Source organism: Emys orbicularis, chromosome 6 (genome assembly GCF_028017835.1).
Source record: "Emys orbicularis isolate rEmyOrb1 chromosome 6, rEmyOrb1.hap1, whole genome shotgun sequence".
NCBI lineage: Eukaryota > Metazoa > Chordata > Testudines > Emydidae > Emys > Emys orbicularis.
The window spans coordinates 25928104-25947507 of NC_088688.1; the positions used below are offsets into that span (position 1 = coordinate 25928104).

Consider the following 19404-nt stretch of genomic DNA (forward strand, 5'->3'; position numbering starts at 1 on the left):
GCCACTTACATAAGCTGGTGGATATAAACCAAATTGTAAATCAGTCTCTCACAAAAGTAGTACTTGAATAAATGGTCATTATTTTTTTCACTAAGGATACTACCAGTTTTTTACATTTTTCTGTGTTCATTTTTTTTCAGATTTTCTTACTATTCTAAGTATGTGTGTTAGATTTTCAACATTTTCATTATGAAAACCTATTTCTTGGGAGAGGTTAAAGTAGGTTACACATTAAACTGTTAAAATGAGAGAGATTTAGTAGGGAACTACAGTGTCTGAATGGTGTTGAAGCTTAGCTGCCACTCTTCCATAGTTTTAGTCATGCAATTTTCTAGTGTACTAATGTAAATTGCCCCAACAATACAGAGGCACGTTAGTCAGTTTGACAGGAGCAGAGAGTTACATGGATCAGGAGAAGAAAAATTATAATGGCTTGTGTGAGCTTTCAGCTCCTAATTACACTAACCACATTACCATCCTGTTACAAACACACTTCCAAAAATAAGCTGTTCAACTTCCTGAATTCAGCAAAACTGCTCTTAAGCCTCCTTCAGCCTAAGGCTAAGGCAGATCAGCTGAGGAACTACTTAGGCTCAATGTTTTCTCCTGACATCCCTCTTTATGGGGTGTTCCTTTTCCCTGTGTGACTAGAAGGAGATTGGGTCTTTTGGCTCCAGGAATTAGCAGTCACCCCTCAACACAAGTTTCTAAAGTCCTCTGCTTTCAGACTTGATCTTATGGCAGAGCTTAGGTATCTGCTTATTGCAGAGACTTTGGAAGCTTATTCAAGTAATCTTTTAGAAACATAAGGCTTTTTGATGTTCTATGCTAACCTAATTTTACACACACTCTCTCACTCTAAAATATTTAAAAGTTTAGCTCTGTTCTACAGCCTTTAACTCATTTCCAGCCAGGAATCATTGGTATGGAATCAATCTCCTTTGAGATGCTGAAGAGGAATGGAGACACTCAAGACATCATGGACCTGAAGTCTTTGAATAAATCCACAAGAAAGTCAAAATAGAGAAAGGAGATGAAAGGATGATGTAACTAAGGTGACTTCATGACATTTTACGAATATCGTTAAGAGGCCTATCTTAACATATTAATACAGCAGAACCATTGATTGTACCCACAATTCTGCTAAAATGAAGGGCAGTAACAATACCAGTTTCTCTTTTTTGGTCTCTACCTTTCCATGGGTATTTACAAAAGACCCTTGTCAACATGATACTCTTGGAGAACAGAACATACATGTCTAACCATTTGATTCCTCTCTGCCTAAAGTCATGTAAGAATTCATGGCAACTGTATCATATCTGCAGGAACATGGCTTCCTTTTAAATATGGTAAGGAGCCAGCTGCAATACCCTTGGAGACTTGATGACCTACAGTCCTGGATACTGCCCCGGACAAAGTGTTCATTTTGCAGGAGAGACTAGAGAAGATTGTTTAAATGACCCAGTCACCACTCATCCAGCCACCATATTACCGCAGGTCCTGATATGCTGGTTTCCTTTGTAGACACCGTTCATCTGGCGCTGCTGTCTTGCAGACCTGGCAAACAAGTAGATGCAGATATACATGCTGGTTCCAGTTATAATGTCCCTTTGCTCGTGGGCATACCCTCAAAGATTGGACAAACAGTAGTTTCCAAGAATGAAGGGTGCGTCTGAACTCTGTAGTGGCTCTAGCGGTATTGGTTCAAGGATTAGAAAGGAGCCTTAATTGACTGGAAATCTGAGCCATCAGATTAGCCTTCCTTCATTTCCAACATCCTCTCCTGATCATGTGCTGATCCTCACTGAAAATATCACCACCATAGCCTATGTAATTTCACAAGAGGCTAGAAATGATGTTGATAATGTCTTGAGAACAAAAACTTTCCCTTTCCCTCACGGCACTTGATAGAAAGAGAACATCACATCCTTCCTTTGCTCAGCAGGAAAGATGCATGCCCAGGAGAATGTAGCTGGATCAAGCTGTTCTTCAGACTGTCATAAACCAGTTCATGGAGCCGTTGTTGGATTTGTTTGTACAGTAACAGTACAAAAAATGGAGGAATGCCTGAAAAGAAAAAAAATTCTGGAAGTCGAAAAGTTGGATGTCATACCTCTAAGATGTCCAAAGGACACCTCTGTGCCTTCCCACCTACTCCACTGGTTGCAAAGGCAGTTAAAATCGCAAAGAAGCAGGTCACAGATACTGACTGCAGTTTATTGGTTCCACAGGTTCTGGCTCTCATTTGATTTATAATGAATCTGTAACCACCACTCAAACTTAGACAAGGTCTTGTTCTGCATCAGAACCTGGATCTAGGAAAGGGAAATATTAGTCTCTATGATATGCTAGTTAAGTACCAGATATGCTACTGCCATCACAGCAAAAATAATAATAATAAAAAAATCTATGGATCTAAGTGGCTGAAATTTGAACACCAAAGTTAAAAAAGATGCCTAAAGTCAACGTCTTCTAAGATGAAGGATGTTTTTGAATTCCTTCAAATTTTTTTGTGTTTTCATGGATCTCCAGAGTAGTGACTTAAGAAGGCATGATCTTCTTCTTTGATTTATTGTCCCTATGGGTGCTCCACTACAGGTATGTGCACACACCTGTGCACTTTGGATAAGAGATTTTTTTGTCAGGCAGGGGCAGACCCACCATTGCTCAAGTTCCTTCTCAACCATCTATGGTTAGTGATGGGTTGTCACAGCGTGTGCTAGCTAGCTTTCATAGTTTCACTCCTCTGATGGTTAGAAACCTTCATCTAATTTCAATCCTATACTTCTTGTTGGCCACTTTATATCCATTTGTTCTTGTGGCAACAACTGGTCCTTAACTTAAATAACTCCTCTCCTTCCCTGGTATTTATCCTTCCTATGCACTTATAGAAAGCAATCATCTCTCTCTGGTAGTCAATGCCGTTAATAAGAGAAATGGACAGCATTGATCCAGATCAACCTCTCATGATACAGAACTTAAATGCTTGGACTTTTTTGGCCTTAAGAGTTACTCTTTGGCCAGTCCACAATTCAGGGTTGTCATCTATCGTGCTTTAATGGCAAAAGCATGACTTTATCAATTACAGCAAATACTCACATTGATTATTTGCCTCAAGACCAGAAGAAACCATTTCAGCTCTCCAGATGATTGCCAAAGCTTCTCTACAGGCGTCTCTCCATGCAGCTGACACAAACTGTTCTTGGCAATTGCTGTAGTCATGCATCAAGCTGTGTCTGCAATCCTCTGGTCTCCTCACAGAGGTCCAAAATACAGTGGAGGATCTTCCTTTCAAAGAGCCCAAGCTCTTCAGTGATACAACAGACAAATCCCTTCACTCACTGAAGAACTCTAGGGGGACCCTGCAATCTCTTGGCATCTACATCCCTACAATGAAGAGAAATATAGCAAGTTGGAGACAGCCCAATGGTCTTGCCCAGTCAAGTTTCAAACCCCCCAAAGACCAGTTGGAACCACATAGGAAGAGCTCCAGATTCCACAAAAAGGGGCCGTCATCTGTGTTACTTCTGTTGGTGACTTTTCCCAAGCAGCCATTTTTATCCTTTGGTTTGAGGGTCATGAATGTCCCAATATTTTGGATTTTACGCAGCACCACAGAGAGAATGAAGGGATGCCAGATTTCCACCCAAAGATTATTGAAATGAGCTTCAGGATGAATTTTAGAATGTTACAAAGCGTCTGGAGTGCATCCCCTACCTGGGATGAATGCCCATTCTATTAGGGCACAATGCACCTCTAAAGCCATACTTAAGAACATACTGATTGCAGACAGTTGTTTGTGCATATTTTCCCAGCACTATACTATCATGCATGTTTCCAGGGCAGATGCAGCCTTTGGTGAGACTGGTCTCCAGACTCTACTGAATCTGCCTCCTCAGAATGCCGTTCCATAGTTCATGGATGGCTTTTGAGTCACCTGAAGTAGAGCTCCCATCAGGACAATAACTTGGAGGAGGAGGTTACTTGTAGAGATGTTTTGTCTCTATGGGTGTTCCACTACCTGCCATCCTTCCCCTCTGTGACTGGAGTCCTTCCCCCCCTGGACTTCATGGTTGAGAAGCAACTGGAGCAGCAGTAGGTCCATCCTTCCCTATTATACCCCCTATACTATACAGATTTCATGGGGGAGAGCAGCATTCTCAAACTGGGGGTCCCAACCCAGAAGGAGGTTGTGGGGTGGGGGCTGGGGGGGTCGTAATGTTATTTGTTGGGGGGTCATGGTATTGTCACCCTTACTGCACTGCTGCCTGCAGAGCTGAGTGGCCAGAGAGTGGTGACTGCTTGCTGAGGACCCCGCTCTGTAGGCAGCAATGCAGAAGTAAGGGTGGCAATACCATACTGTGCCATCCTTACTTCTGTGTTGCTGCTGGCGGCGGCACTGCCTTCAGAACTGGGCTCCCAGCCAGCAGCTTCCACTCTCTGACTGCCTGCAGCAGTGCAGAAGTAAGAGTGGCAATACCATGACCCCCCTACAATAACCTTGTGACCTCCCCATGACTCCCTACAGTTACAACATCATGAAATTTCAGATTTAAATATCTGAAATCATGAAACTTACGCTTTTTTAAAATCCTATGGCTAATTTTTGACCAAAATGGACTGTGAATTTAGTAGGGCCTTATCTATAGGGAATGCTGACAAAAATCTTTGATTGAAATCACACAACTGCGTGCACACACCAGAAGTGGAGCACCCACAAGGACAAAACATCTCTATGAACTCCAGTTACTGTATAGATAGGTGAGCTTGCCTCTCTGCAATCCTGAGTATTTGACAATAGCAAGCTAAGAAGGTTATTGATCCTACCTGCAATTTTTTTTTTTAAATCTTAGACCCTCCGTATGTAACAGCAGGATCCTCACTAAGAGAATTTTCAGTGTAACCATAACAGTGTGACTGAGAAAATTGAGTATTATTATAAAAAAGGTCATAAGTTTCTTGCAGATGAATTCTTTTGAAGTAATTTTAATTAAAAAATAAAGTTTATATAATTAATATTTTTTCAAATTTGGAAGCTATCATTCTGGAAGATGGTGCTAGTGGCAGTTTGTAAGGCCAGGCATGGATCCATAAGACCTTCCCTGTCTCCTTTCAAGGGGAAAAGGGGCTTCCTATTTTTTGACTGTCAGGCATAAAGGTTTCAAGAACAAAATTCACAAGTAGGTCTGATTTCACCACCACCACCTCTCTGTGTTAGTGAGAGAGTCTTTCATCCAGCAGGTGTTATTGGGTAAGAGAAGCTCAAATCTCAAAGCCTAAGGGATGTACTTGACCACAGTAAACTAATTTTTGCTTCATTAGTGTCAGATTGTGCTGATTTTTGTTTGTTTGTTTGGACGTAGACAGTGATAAATGACAGACAAAAGCTTGTTGGAGAAGAAACAGGACTCTGAATGTGTTTTGTCTCTATAAATTTTATAATTTGGGCAGTGTCCTTAGCACTGGGTAATGGTCTTAAATAGTACTTTGGGGGGAGGGATAGCTCAGTGGTTTGAGCATTGGCCTGCTAAACCCAGGGTTGTGAGTTCAATCCTTGAGGGGGCCACTTAGGGATCTGGGGCAAAAATCAGTACTTGGTCCTGCTAGTGAAGGCAGGGGGCTGGACTCAATGACCTTTCGAGGTCCCTTCCAGTTCTATGAGATAGGTATATCTCCATATATTATTATATTATATTACTAAGTCACTTAACTTTGGCAGTGGCTGCTGCTACTTCCAGCTTCTCACATTGCTGCTGCTTGGGGAGGTGGGAGGTAGGCCCCCTTGTGTTATAGTTTCATAGTTCCAGTGGGACATGGCTGTTAAGAGATCATGTTTGTGGACAGACAGATGTTTCTTGGGTACTTAGGTCCACTCCCAATTTGGAGATGGCAGGCATGGATAGAGGGTGACAAAATCCATATCTGATAGGAAAGGTCTAAACTTCCTTACAAAGCAAAGATGAAAATGCAGACGTTTTCACTGCTGCTATCTGGATGTATGCAAGAGAGCTAACAAAATTCCTAGATGGTGAACCTGGAGAAAGAGAAATTGTGAAGATATCATCTCTACTATTTCTTCTGGTCTTTTTTCCAGCTAACCAACATCACTCTGATCCAGACTAGTTTCACGCAGTTAGCTGTCACCCAGTCGTAGCCATATACTTGGAAAGCAAGTACTCAGGCCATCTCACTGCCTCTCCTAGTAGTATTGAATAGGTGGGGTAGCATTATGGAGTCTTGGATGAATGATCATCTAAATCAAGCTTCTGCTCTTCTCAGGAACAAAAGAATGGTGGATGAATTTAAGAGCCATTTTTGTGCCATATTCAAGCCTAAACCCACACTAAAAACAGTTGGGGAAGACTGGACTAAATGGATACTAAATTATGCTAGAACTGACTCACCACAACCTGAAATACACAGTTCCTGCACCAAAGAGTTGATAGTCTAAACAGATCTTGAACAATAATGGACCCTCCAATCCATTCAAAACTATGCTGCGAAAACTACATTTGTCCGACTCCGTAGCAATGTTGAACTCTCTTATGTCCTTTCACAGACTCCCTATTATTGTCTCCTCAAGATGAAGGAAGTCTGAACGTGACAAAAGGTGTAAGCCTCACCATCCCCATTCTGTCATCCCATCTCAAAAACAGAATTTATAACATGACCAGCTGTAGGCATGAGCCACAATCTACGTGGATTATTCCTGTGTTTTTTAGAGCAGCTATGAAACAATACAGAAAAGCCATCCGCAATCACCCCAAATAATTAGCAACTGATTCTTTCCTATGTGTCCTCCTTAGTCACCTTCAAAAAATGTGAGGTACAGAAGAGAATCCTAGCAATACTCCCACTTTCTCTCTTTTGATCTATAAGCAAGAAGACCACATGCTTGCATAAATCCAATTTTAGTGTGAGAGACTGCCTACATTCCTGATTTAATAAAACCAGGAGAACCACTTTAGCTTGCTGATCCTCCCATTGCTCATGCTAGACCCCGGGTATCCATCTGGAGACAATTAGACAAATAGGCATACAGAGTAATCCAGTCAGGTTTCATCCACAATTTTAAATAACTGATTAGGTCTTTAAAAATTTACTAGACGCCTACTAGCTAGAGGACTAAATCAGCTAGCTAGAGAAGAAGGTTGGGAAGAAGCATCAATAAGGTCTAATGGTAACATCTTAATCCTTATTGCATCCTCTCAGCAACACTGAATTGGTAATCCATAGAGTGCATGAATAAGGACTGCAGGCAGGCTACAAATACCATATAAAACAATAAACCCCATCAACCAGTAAATCCTAACCAGAGGACATCTGTCAGAAATTACTCCTCCAACCCAGTTCCCATTCCTATTTGGCATCTCCCACATAACTTCCTTCCTGTTTAATCTGTCCTAATCTCCAGTGTATACGTACCCTTTTCTCTCCCTATCCACCTAATAGTTCCAGACCCTGTCCAAATGGAGCTTGGTCAGTCAATGTATTTAAAAATTGGGAAACATTTTTGCCAGAGTCCTAGATCAGCCACATTTGGATATGAGTAATAAGGTGTGGTCTCTGTTCTTCTCTAAGAAACTCGGGCAGGAATGTAACGTCAGGACATCTTAACATTAGTGAAGGTTGCACTGGCTAGAAAGAAGATTGCCAGTCCCTTTCCATCCAAAAACTGCTTGACCACCTTCTTTGCTTGTTTGAGGCCAACTTAGACTAAATCCTCCCACATATATTGAACAGCTCTTTTGGCCTATTATGACCTAGTTGAAGGTAGACCTTTTTCTCTACAACTTCTTGTCAAGTTTGTAGGGGCTTGAAACTTCTTCAGCCTCCTGTTATAAAACCTTCTGTGTCATAAAAAGTTATTCTGATCTTGACAAAACTGAAGGAAAAATTCTTTTTGAGCCATTCAGCTCTTTTGAGCTTAATTTTTTTTTCATGTAAGTTCATTTTCCTAGCCTCAGTAACTTCATCTTGTGGAGTAAATGAGCTTCAGGCCCTCGTGACTTCTCTGGATGGTGTCAGAGTTCCATCTTAGTGAGCCCATCAGCTTCCCCACATTATTCTCATACTTTGATGCCCACCTCAGGGAGGCCCTTCTCTGTACACTGGATGTGAAAATGTCTTTGGAATTCTTACTTGGAGCAGTCTAAAGCAGTTAGAAATTCCAACCGTTATTTTGTTTCTTAATCTGCTGGTTAATGCTGTTAACAAAAGGTCTAGTCGATGTCTGAGTTCATTTCATATTACTATTACCTGGCTGGCCTGAACTAAAAGTCTGGGAAAAGGGTCAGTTGATCAGAGGCAAGGTTATTACAACTGCCTGCCTCCCGGATACAGAGTGTTCATAGACATATGCAAAGCCAATTATGTGGTCTTCTCATCACACATTTACAATGCATTATTGCTTGTCTTCAGCTGCTGGAAGGGAATCCTATTCCAAACACTTTGCTCCAGAACTTTTATTTCTAAAGTAAAGCGCTCCCACCTTCAAAAAAAGGTTTTGTTTACATTTTCCAATGTTCCTTATTTGTAGTTTTAGCCAATTTTTTTGTGGAGTTTTTTTTATACCTGCTTGCTGTTTCCTTCTGCAGTCGTGAATGTTGTATGTGATGTTGCATTTTTAAGAGTCATCCGAGTCCTCATTCTATAGATAGGTAGATAGAGATATGAACAAAAATGAAGAAGAAAAAATCCCTTGTTCACATTATTGCTATTGACCGTGTTGCTGCTTGTTACAACTTTGCTCTCATTTTAACTTTAGGGAAGATACTTCAAGCTTTTTACTCTCCAGGGTGAGAATCTTCCAGAGGTTGTAATTTTCCCTCTGAAGATTACCAATTTGTGGAGTTTTATCTCATCTCTCCGCCTACCCTCAGAGTTTGAAGGTTACCCTTTTTATGTTTTTTCCTCTTATCTTGTCTGGGTTTTTTTTCCCCTTCTGACACTGAGGTGAAGCTGGGAAAATCCATCTTGCAATAAAGAACTGAAAATTCAGGAAAGAATTGGGTATTTAAAAAGCTAAAAAACAAAAACAAAACAGACCCTACATTTCAGGTCTTGTTTTGCAAAATACAAAAAGATTTGTGATGACTGAAAGTATGGGCTGTAGTGCAAGTAAAGTTTTTAGTTTCAAAGACCCACCAGATGAATGTTCATTTAGAATACCTTGTTGTGAAATTCTGATAGTAATGAATTAGGTTTAATGGATGATATACATGCTATATAATATTTTTATATAGACTTCTTATAATCTACCCCATGACAAGGTGCTGCTTATTTTAAATCCAAAATTATTGGGATTCTACTCTAAGTATACATTGATTTTGTAAATTGTAAACCGTAAATTGACATCTTAATTGTCCAATCAAGTCATTGAAGTTAGATCATATATATATTTCATTCAAAAATAATATTTTAAAAAATTAAGCTTGCAAAGTGAAGTATTCAGGTTTGGAAATTCATAATACTGACCCTTTGTGTATATGAATTATAGTGCAGTCCTCAACTCTCCCACTGTACTTCTCCAGAAGTGGTAGTTTATTTTTATTTTTTTTATTCTCACTGTTCAGTGTTAGTCCCTTAAGCTGTTTGCACACAATCCAAACACCACAGTGAACAGGGCAGAGAGAATCCATGCCTTGTTTGCTACAAAACTCTGCTTTCTTCCCCACCATATACGTGCACTGAATCAAACTGTGTCCTGCAGCAGAAAATGTATTACACTATGCATAAAAAGCAATTCTGGTTATAGAGGAACACTTTAACGTTTACATTTGCTGATTTATGAATGCTGCATGTTATCTTCCATGTTCTTTTAACATTTAACCATAGTCCATGAATATACTGAAAATGTGTTTACAGAATATGCACACACACTTACTTTCATAGGGTAGGTTTGTTGCCTGTGTTTGTGTAGGAAAACTGTTTTTCAGGTTTTTTGGGGGGGTCTTTCGTTTAGAGGTTTATCCTTTCATGTGTATTATTTTTTTTTTTCTTTCAATCTGCAGATAAGCCTTTGAAGAAGCGAAAACAAGATTCTTATCCACAGGAGGCTGGGGGTGCTACTGGAGGAAATAGACCAGCTTCTCAGGAGACAGGTTCTGCAGGAAATGGGTCAAGGCCAGCATTGATGGTTAGTATTGATCTTCAGCAAGCAGGACGAGTGGACTCTCAGGCAACTGTAACTCAGGACTCAGACACCATCAAAAAGCCTGAAGAAATAAAACAGTGTAATGATGGATCTATTTTTATTCCCCAAGAAGACCCTGTTGGAGTTCTTAAACTTAAACCTGAAAACCATCCTGAGACCCTTAGGAAAAAGTCAGATTCTGAGTGTCAAAAGACAGATATTCAACAAAATGAGAGCAAACAGACAGAAGTGCAACAAAATGAAAGTAAATGGATGGAAAGTAAACACAATGAGAGCAAACAGATAGAAGCTAAACATGAAAGTAAGCATGACAGCAGGCCAATGGATGTGAAACAAAATGAGAGCAGACCGATGGAAACAAAACAAAATGAGAACAGACAGATGGACGTGAAACAAAATGAGAGCAAACAAAATAATGGCAAACAGGACATAAGACAAAGGCCCGAAACTCCAAAACAGAAGAATGAAGGTAGGCCTGAAACACCAAAACAGAAGAATGAAGGTAGGCCCGAAACACCAAAACAGAAGAATGAAGGTAGGCCCGAAACACCAAAACATAGACATGATAATAGAAGAGATTCTAGTAAACCATCTTCAGAGAAGAAACCTGAAATATCTAAACATAAACAGGAAATTAAATCTGATCCCTCCAGGGTAAAATCTGAAAGTAGATCAGATCCAACAAAACAAAGACCAGATGGACGTTCAATTCCTGAGACTCCAAGGCGTGACCATGATAGCCTTAAACAAAAATCTGAGGATAGGGGCGAATCAGAGCGATATAAGGGAGATCCATCCAAGATCAGAAGACCTGAATATTTGAGATCCTCAAGTAAAAGTGAGCATGACTCCAAACATGGGATTAAATCTGATAGTTCAAAAACTGAGAAACTAGAAAGAAAACATAGACATGAGTCTGGTGAGTCAAGAGAGAGGTTCTCTTCTGGGGAACAGAAATCAAGACCAGACAGTCCTCGTATTAAACAGGAAAGTAAAGGAGATTCTAGTAAATCAAGACTTGATAAACCTGGTTTTAAATCACCCAACAGCAAGGATGAACGAAGGACAGATGGTAATAAGAGTAAAGTGGATAGCAATAAACCACACACTGACAATAAGGCAGAGTTTCCCAGTTATTTGTTGGGGGGAAGATCTGGTGCATTGAAACATTTTGTTATTCCAAAAATCAAGCGTGATAAAGATGGCAATGTCACTCAGGAGCCAAGGAAAACTGAAATTAAGGGTGAACAAAAGGACAAAGTGGAGAAGATTGGGCTGGTAGAAGATCTAAATAAAGGCGCTAAGCCTGTAGTTGTTCTGCAAAAGCTTTCTTTGGATGATGTACAAAAATTTATTAAAGACAGAGAAGATAAATCAAGGAGCTCTTGTTTTAAACCCAACAAGAACAAGTCATCCAAATCAAATAAAGGTAAGACTCTTTTAAGGTTAATTTGTATTACATTTAGTAAGTTCCCTCTCTTCTTAAATTTTTTTAATATTGCTATTGATAGAAATTGAATAAATATTTTTTAAAGTTGAGCTAATTGAACTGGCACTAACTAATTATTTCTCTGTTTGATTACATGAGTTGTTTCCATTTGACTCTGTATAATCTGTTATGCAAAGGCTTGTCAATATTAGAAATCTTTCATCGGTGGAACTACACTGATTTATTTATTATGTGCAAATCCCTAATGTAGAAACACTTAAACCATTCTAAATCATGCATAGATACGGTATAAATATGATTTAAACTGATTTAAGTGCCTCTACATTAGGGATTTGCAGTGCAAAACACGCACGTATAATCCAGCCCTAAGACTTTTTACTATTACTGGAACCTATAGCTTCTTAAAAATGAATGGAATGATATGATTCAGTAGGGACACCTAGTTGTATTGGGCGAACCCATCTATCCAATCTACATTATAAATGAGTATTGCAGGAACCCACATACTACTACATGGTTGTCCCTCAATATGCTTAAAGCAGCGTGGTTGTTTTAACATATTAGCCTTGAACTCAATTTGGAGACACCATTGTCCGTCTGATCCCATCTATGCTGAAAGACTGAAGATAGTTTAACTGATATATAACCTGGTCTGCTGACATAGTTGAATTCGTAGTGTAGACAGAATCTTACTTGATGTAGCTTGTATGTCATTCAGTGTTTTTAGGTGGGTGATTTTTGTATTGAATTAACACTTCATTTAGATGGATGACCAAATTTGTTTCTTAGTGCTCATCTAGATGATAAACACTATAACTCCACATTGTGAAAGCTACCTTACCATCAAGTTAAAAATTATGGTTTTAAGTGTTTAGATGTTAAATGAATGTAGAACTTTTAGAAGAGTCATAATGTGTCAACATCTATAAGTCTGTCAGGCCACAAAATAAATGATAAATCAATTGTATGGCGGAAGACGCTTTCAAATACATACATTTATACATATGAGCCCATAGCTGCTTAAATAGCTAACATCATATCTAGTTGCTCACAGATTCGACATTTAGACATTTTCTTATATAGCTGCCTTGATTCAGTAAGATGAAGTAATGCTCTTAGTGTGTTGTGCGTGTGTGTGTACATAAGTATGGAGATATCTGTGATAAATTTATCACATGGTTTTATAGTTTATCATGCACCTTTCACTGCTACACCTAATCTCTGCTCACAATTTATTTTAGATCTCCAAACCTCTGAGCAGCTCAAAACACCAATTATTTTTTTTAAAATTTCTCCTCTCCAAAATGTGAAATTCACTCCTGCCTCCCCACACAATTATCTTTCTGGGGTTTAGGACCAGGTCTTGCAACAATAACACCTTTCTAGAAATGAAGAATCACAATTTTGTGTGTCATATCTCAGGAGCCTACAAGATTAGAAATGGGAGCTTTATACCATTGATGAAGGAATATTCTATGCTTTGTGATGGGATCCAGCACTACCCTTGGAAGGGCCTAAGATAGTGGACTTTGAAATCATAATTTTGTCATGTGTATCTATTTTAGATAATTTTTAGAGGTTCTTGCACCCTCTGAGCCCTGTGCAGTTTATGTATACCAATATATTAATATTCTAAAAATATTCCTAAAATAGATTTTCTGTAATATGTGGCATGTAGAGAACACATGGTGGCTAAAGGTTGTAATGGCACTTTTTAGTGATGATTAAATTGCCCATTTAGGGATTAATGGCTTTTCCACACATAAGCAATGCATTCATCTCAAACTCTTGCTGATAGAACTTAAACTACCCCTTTTTTGTATTCCATAAATAGAAACATGCAATATATTGTCACTTAGATATATTTCAAAAGTGAAAACGTTTTTTTTCTGTTAGTGGGGGAAAATGTAAATCCCTAAACTAGCATCTGTCATTTTTTTCAGTTTTGTTTCTAGAATCATATTCTTACAGTATTGGAAATAAGCTCTATGGAGAGACTGTAGTTAAAGTAACTAGATTTCTTTTATAAACCTTTTGACATGTGGCCATCCACATTTTTCAGAAACTGCCTTTGCAGTTCAAATTTTGCATGTGTGTTCTATTTTAACATTTGAAAATCTTCTAGACAATCTGTTTCCATGATGTGTGATGCTGAATAATTCGGTGTAATTCGGTGAAATTTGAAAACACTCATAACTAGAGCTAAAAGTCTCACTTGGCAGCTGCTGGCTGAAGATTCTGCCTAACCAGTGTGAAAAATACTTGTGCCATTTCCCCAAAACTACTGCTTCTCCAATTTAAAGGAATTTATTGTTCTGTGTTTATTTTGTACATCATTTAACTTTGAAATTTTGTCAAACATTCTTATAAACGTAACTTTCTGTAGCACTCTTGCTTTCATTTATTCCTTACTTTCCTGCATGGTTTCACTCAGCTTTTTCTCTTCTATCATATAATAGGTTGTGGTGAGTCTTTTCCAGTGTTGTCTTCAATGTCCATTTTCTTTCCCCCCACTAACTTTCATCTATTTCTCTTACTTTTCCCTCATAATGTTCTGTACCTCCTTCCCCATATTTTCCTTGTCCTTGCTTCTTCCACTCCTACCGCCCAAGAAACCTCTCATAGGCCTATCTATGCACACAGGTTGCTCTGGTTTAATTTTTAAACAGATTTTGTTAAACTGCTGCAAAACCCTATTCTGTTTGATTGGTTTATTTTGATTTAGCTTAAAATTGTTCCTAATCAACTTAAGCTGACCTAAAATAAACCTGGTTTCAACTGAAATAAGTGTCCAAACAGCTTTTAGCAGCAGTCAAATTAAATGCATTTAAAAATCACACCTTTAGTTACACTGGTGCAATTTTGCATTTAAACAAATCCTTAGTGGCATACAGATTTTTCTCCATCAATCTTTCTGTCTGCTTCACAGCCATCCCCGGTACACGGGCTTGTGAAATTTTACCAGACACCTAATAGAGGAATAAGCCTGTTAGCCAAAGACTTAAAAAATATGGGCATTGCTGGGAAAGAGGAGGTTCCTTGGATTCTCCAACAAGTTGTTATCCTGAACCTTGATTTGGGATCGCTGTTTTCATATAGGCCTCTAGGTAGTAGGCCATTAATAAATTTGAATCATCCCTCCAATTCCCTCTGGCTGTTTGAAGGAAGAAGGAACATTTTCTCTGTTCCATTCACAGATTGAATGTTTTTCTAAAAGATATGCTCCAGCTCAATTAGAAGTTATGGGCTTGATGCAGGCATCGCTTGGTGAAATTCTATGACCTGTGTTATTCAAGTCGTAATAAATTACTATAATGTTCTCTTCTGGTCTTAAAATCTGTGAGTCACTCATCTTCCCCATTCTACTCCAAAGCGTCTTACTGCAAAGATGGGTTGTGTGGGGGTCTCTGGTACTCTTCTTTCTCCTCAGTTTTCTGGCTGCAGTGAGTGGGTTATATCTGCAATCCTTCTTCTACCCAGACTCCAATTCTTAGTTCTCTCCAGTGAATAGCTCCAGTGTCTGCCTCTGTTTCTGCTCCTAGCTGTGTCAGTCAGCTGCAGCATGAAATTGAGCTGATTCGTGTCAGTTTCCTGGCTACTCATAGAATTTGGAAAGGAGCAGTTTTCTCTCTGCAGCAGCTTGCCAAAATAAAGAGCAGCCACAGAGGAAATGGAACTGTCTGCAGTCTTAAGAAGATATTGGTGAATTCACTCATTTCATGTTTTGGAAAATAGTCTTTGCCACCACAACAAAAATAAATTTAATTATTTTTAAATAGAGGCTTCAGTTCTGTAGAAGCTAATGCTGGCTGACAAAAGCTTCCTACTCTCCATAGGACAAATGGTTTTTTTTTTTTTTTTTTTTGAGACTTGTGTAGAATACCTATTTTGGGTCTTGTCATATCGTATACGAGCTTGTCTTAAAAATTTCAGGGGTTTCACCGAAGAATCTTTGACAAAGTCTAGTGCAGAGGACCATTTCTCATATTTAAGCAGATCATTTTAGGATTAATCAGCATGGATATTTGTACTGAATGCTGTCAGATTCTGGCTAGATCTACAAAGGGGATTTTAACCACTCCCCAGAAGTTTCTATTAACACACACTGTTAACACTCTATGCAGCTGTTCTGTGACTGTATTAAAATGGCATCATCTTACTTAAAGCTGCTCCTTAAGTGTATTCTTCTTACAGAAGCAACTAAATTTTTTTTTACTGATACTTACTCCCACTAACACTACAGAGCCAATATTATACTTACAGAATCACAGAACTAGAAGGGACCTCGAGAGGTCATCTAGTCCAGTCCCCTGCACTCAAGGCAGGACTAAGTACGGTAACTCCTCACTTAACATTGTAGTTATGTTCCTGAAAAATGCGACCTTAAGCGAAACGACGTTAAGCGAATCCAATTTCCCCATAAGAATTAATGTAAATGGGGGGGTTAGGTTCCAGGGAAATTTGTTTCCCCAGACAAAAAACTATATATTATATAGATATACACGTAGTATATGTTTTAAATAAACAATTTAATACTGTTCACAGCTATGATGATTGTGAAGCTTGGTTGAGGTGGTGAAGTTAGAGGGTGGAAGAGGGAGGGATATTTCCCAGGGAATGCCTTCCTACTAAATGATGAACTAGCACTCAGCTGAGCCCTCAAGGGTTAACACGTTGTTGTTAATGTAGCCTCTCACGCAAGGCAACAAGAGGGAGGGGAGACAGCATAGCAGACAGACACATACACACCTTGTGTGTGGGAGAGAGAGAGATACACACTGCCCCTTTAAGTAAGCTGACCTACTCTTAAGTGCATTGTCTTTTTAAGTGGATCAGGAAGTTGAGACAGCAGCTGCTGCCCCAAGTTCTCTATGTCTCTCTCCGTAGGTGTCCCCTCCCTGCTCTATATGGAGAAGGTGTAAGCGGGGTGCAGGAGCATGGGGGAGGGGGACACCCTGACATTAGCACCCCCCCCCTTCCACTCCTACACAGCAAGCAGGAGTCTCTGGGAGCAGCTCCAAGGCAGAGGGCAGGAGCAGCACATGGCAGTGGGGGGAGGATAGCCTGCTGGGCGGCTGCAGCACAGGGAGCTGATAGGGGGGCTGCCGTTCCACCCTGGTTACAAGCCCTCACTAGCTAGCTGCAACGGCATGCTCTTTCTGCAAGCAGTGGACAAAGCAGGCAGCTGCCAAGCGACGACGTTAGAAGGGAGCATTGCACAACTTTAAACAAGCATGTTCCCTAATTGATCAGCAATGTAACAACGAAACAACGTTAACCAGGACGACTTTAAGTGAGGAGTTACTGTATTATCTAGACCATCCCTGACAGGTGTTTGTCCAACCTGCTCTTAAAAATCCCGAATGATGGAGATTCCACAACCTCCCTAGGCAATTTATTCCAGTCCTTAACCACTCTGACAGGAAGTTTTTCCTAATGTCCAACCTAAACCGCCCTTGCTGCAATTTAAGCCCATTGCTTCTTGTCCTATCCTCAGATGTTAAGAAGAACAATTTTTCTCCCTCCTCCTTGTAACAACCTTTTATGTACTTGAAAACTGTTATGTCCCCTCTCAGTCTTCTCTTCTCCAGTCTAAACAAACCCAATTTTTTCAATATTCCCTCATAGGTCATGTTTTCTAGACCTTTAACCATTTTTGTTGCTCATCTCTGGACTTCTCCAATTTGTCCACATCTTTCCTGAAATGTACTTGTGTGTCATCATCAAAATTGTTTTGAAGTTGCAAACAGTTACATCTATTCAAACCTATTGATGGAAATGGAACTATCTTGGTATCAGTAGAGGTATACTTTGGCCTTCAGAACATTTATTTCTGGGGGTGATGCATGAGAAGTAAAGAATCCTGTTTGATTTTTGGATCCCATATTGAGTTTTCAGGACATGTTGTAGTCTAAGCACCATTCATATGGTAATTGGCAGGCTGGAGTAATGCACTCCATGGTCCTGGGCATAACCTGTCACAGGGGCTCCCTGTGGCTCTGCCCCACACTGTGGCCCTGCTGAAGGCCTTCTCTCCCAATGAGGTGTAGGGGTAGTGGTTTCTGCTCCCAGAAATGGTAGCAGTGGAATCCCCAGTACCTACCCCAGCATCCAGGGTATATCTGTGTCATGGCTAAGTGAGCTTGGCATGTTCATTCTCCTCCTGCTCTCCCACACAGTTCTCTGATTGGGTCAGGAGAGTCCTTCACTGCTTCCATGAGATCTTCTTCTTAGCATATGCCTCAGGTGGCACATGACCAGGATTCATCGCCGAATTTGGTCCTCTGGTTGGATCATTAGCTTCCCTGGCTTGGTCTGGGTACTGATGGGAAGTGTGATGTGAACACTGATCCATGCCCCCCTTTCATGAGATGTATGGGGCAATTCACATTTATAACATTACTGGGAAGGAGTAGCGGGGGAGCTGAAAGGTATTAACGCCACAGTTAAGGAGTCTTGCAATTTTTTGTGAATTGTAGCTATTTGCATGAAGCTGGCAAAGTTTCTAAATTCCATGAGAAAAATAGAGTTCATGGAATTTATAAAATGTATAAGTACATCTGGTTGAGCTTTTAAGTCCTATAAGTTTGATAGCTATGGTTCAGGAAGCTCCAATGGTGCTTCCAATGGTGAAACTAGAACAGCTATTAAATGCTGTGAAACCAATATCTGGAATGCTTGGAATTTACAAAAGTTTGACTTATTGATTATTTTGATGAGTACAGTGTTTGAAGGAGCCTTTATAAACAGAGACTATACCAGCAGAGCTGCAGACCATTTGGGATTTATGGCAGATACAACTTTCATTTGGTATAATAATAGAAAGAGGCTTCGAACAAGGTCCTGTTCAATGTTGCATTCAATGGGCCAGGTCCTCAGTTGGTATAAATAGGTATTGTTCTATTGACTACACCAGCTAAGAGTCATGTCCATTGTACTAAAAGGCTCCCCTAGCATCTGGAAAAAACTTGGGAGCATGTGGGACTGTAACGGGGTCAACACCCACCTCGCACGAGCGCTCCCTTTTCTCTGGCCGATATACCTGCAATCAGTCTTTTTTCGTGGCGACACCTGCCTCTCATGGGCAGCCCCCTTTGGTTGGTTGGGTGTGAGCCTGCTTTTTGGGGGGGGAGAAGGGGTCTTGTATCAGGGTGGCACCTGCCTCTCGTAAGCATCCCCCCGGCTGCTGGTTCTCTGAGCTGGTCTTTGGCAGCTTTCCCTGGGTGCAGTTCTGCCCGTTGAGCGAGTCTCTGCAGTGAGATGTCTGTGGCCTACTGCTCGTTTAGCCAGCCAGGCACCCAGTCCTCCCTCGTCAACCTCCACACAGCAACTGATGGCTTTGCTCTGCTGCTTGCCTTTTATCTGGCCCTTCTGGCCCCTTATTGGTCGCTCCGGCAGCCCCTCTGATTGGCCGCTCTTCTGCAGCAACTCTAAGCTGCCTGGAGGACTTTTCGCTGCTCTACTCTGGGGCAGAGTGATGCAGGGCCACAAGGCCTCCAGCAGGGGGCCTCAGGACCTAGTCCACCCTGCCACACGCCTCCCCCTTCAGACAGGTTTGAGGCAGCGGTTCTTCCCCTCCAGTCTTTTCTCATGCCCCCATTAGTCAGTGTGTACTCCATTGGGGCTACTTCTGCCTCTGGCTCTCTGTGGGCTCTGGCTCTGCCCAATAAATAATTAAAAACTTGCCTGTTTCTGTGGCTGCCTCTGGCCCTGGCCCTCCTTCGGCCTCTGCCTCTGGCTTCATTGTCTTATTGCTTTTGCCTCCACCTCTCCCTTCCTTTGGCCTCTGCCTCTTGCT

At 40.6% G+C, this 19404-nt stretch overlaps 1 protein-coding gene across 1 annotated transcript in view; it reads left to right on the plus strand.

The window, feature by feature from the left end:
• NIPBL (NIPBL cohesin loading factor) overlaps positions 1–19404 on the plus strand; it is a 289092-nt gene that overhangs the window by 158785 nt on the left and 110903 nt on the right. The window contains exon 10 of the mRNA XM_065405961.1: positions 10014–11585. Within this exon, the coding sequence (XP_065262033.1) occupies positions 10014–11585 (1572 nt within the window). The remainder of the gene's footprint in view (positions 1–10013; positions 11586–19404) is intronic.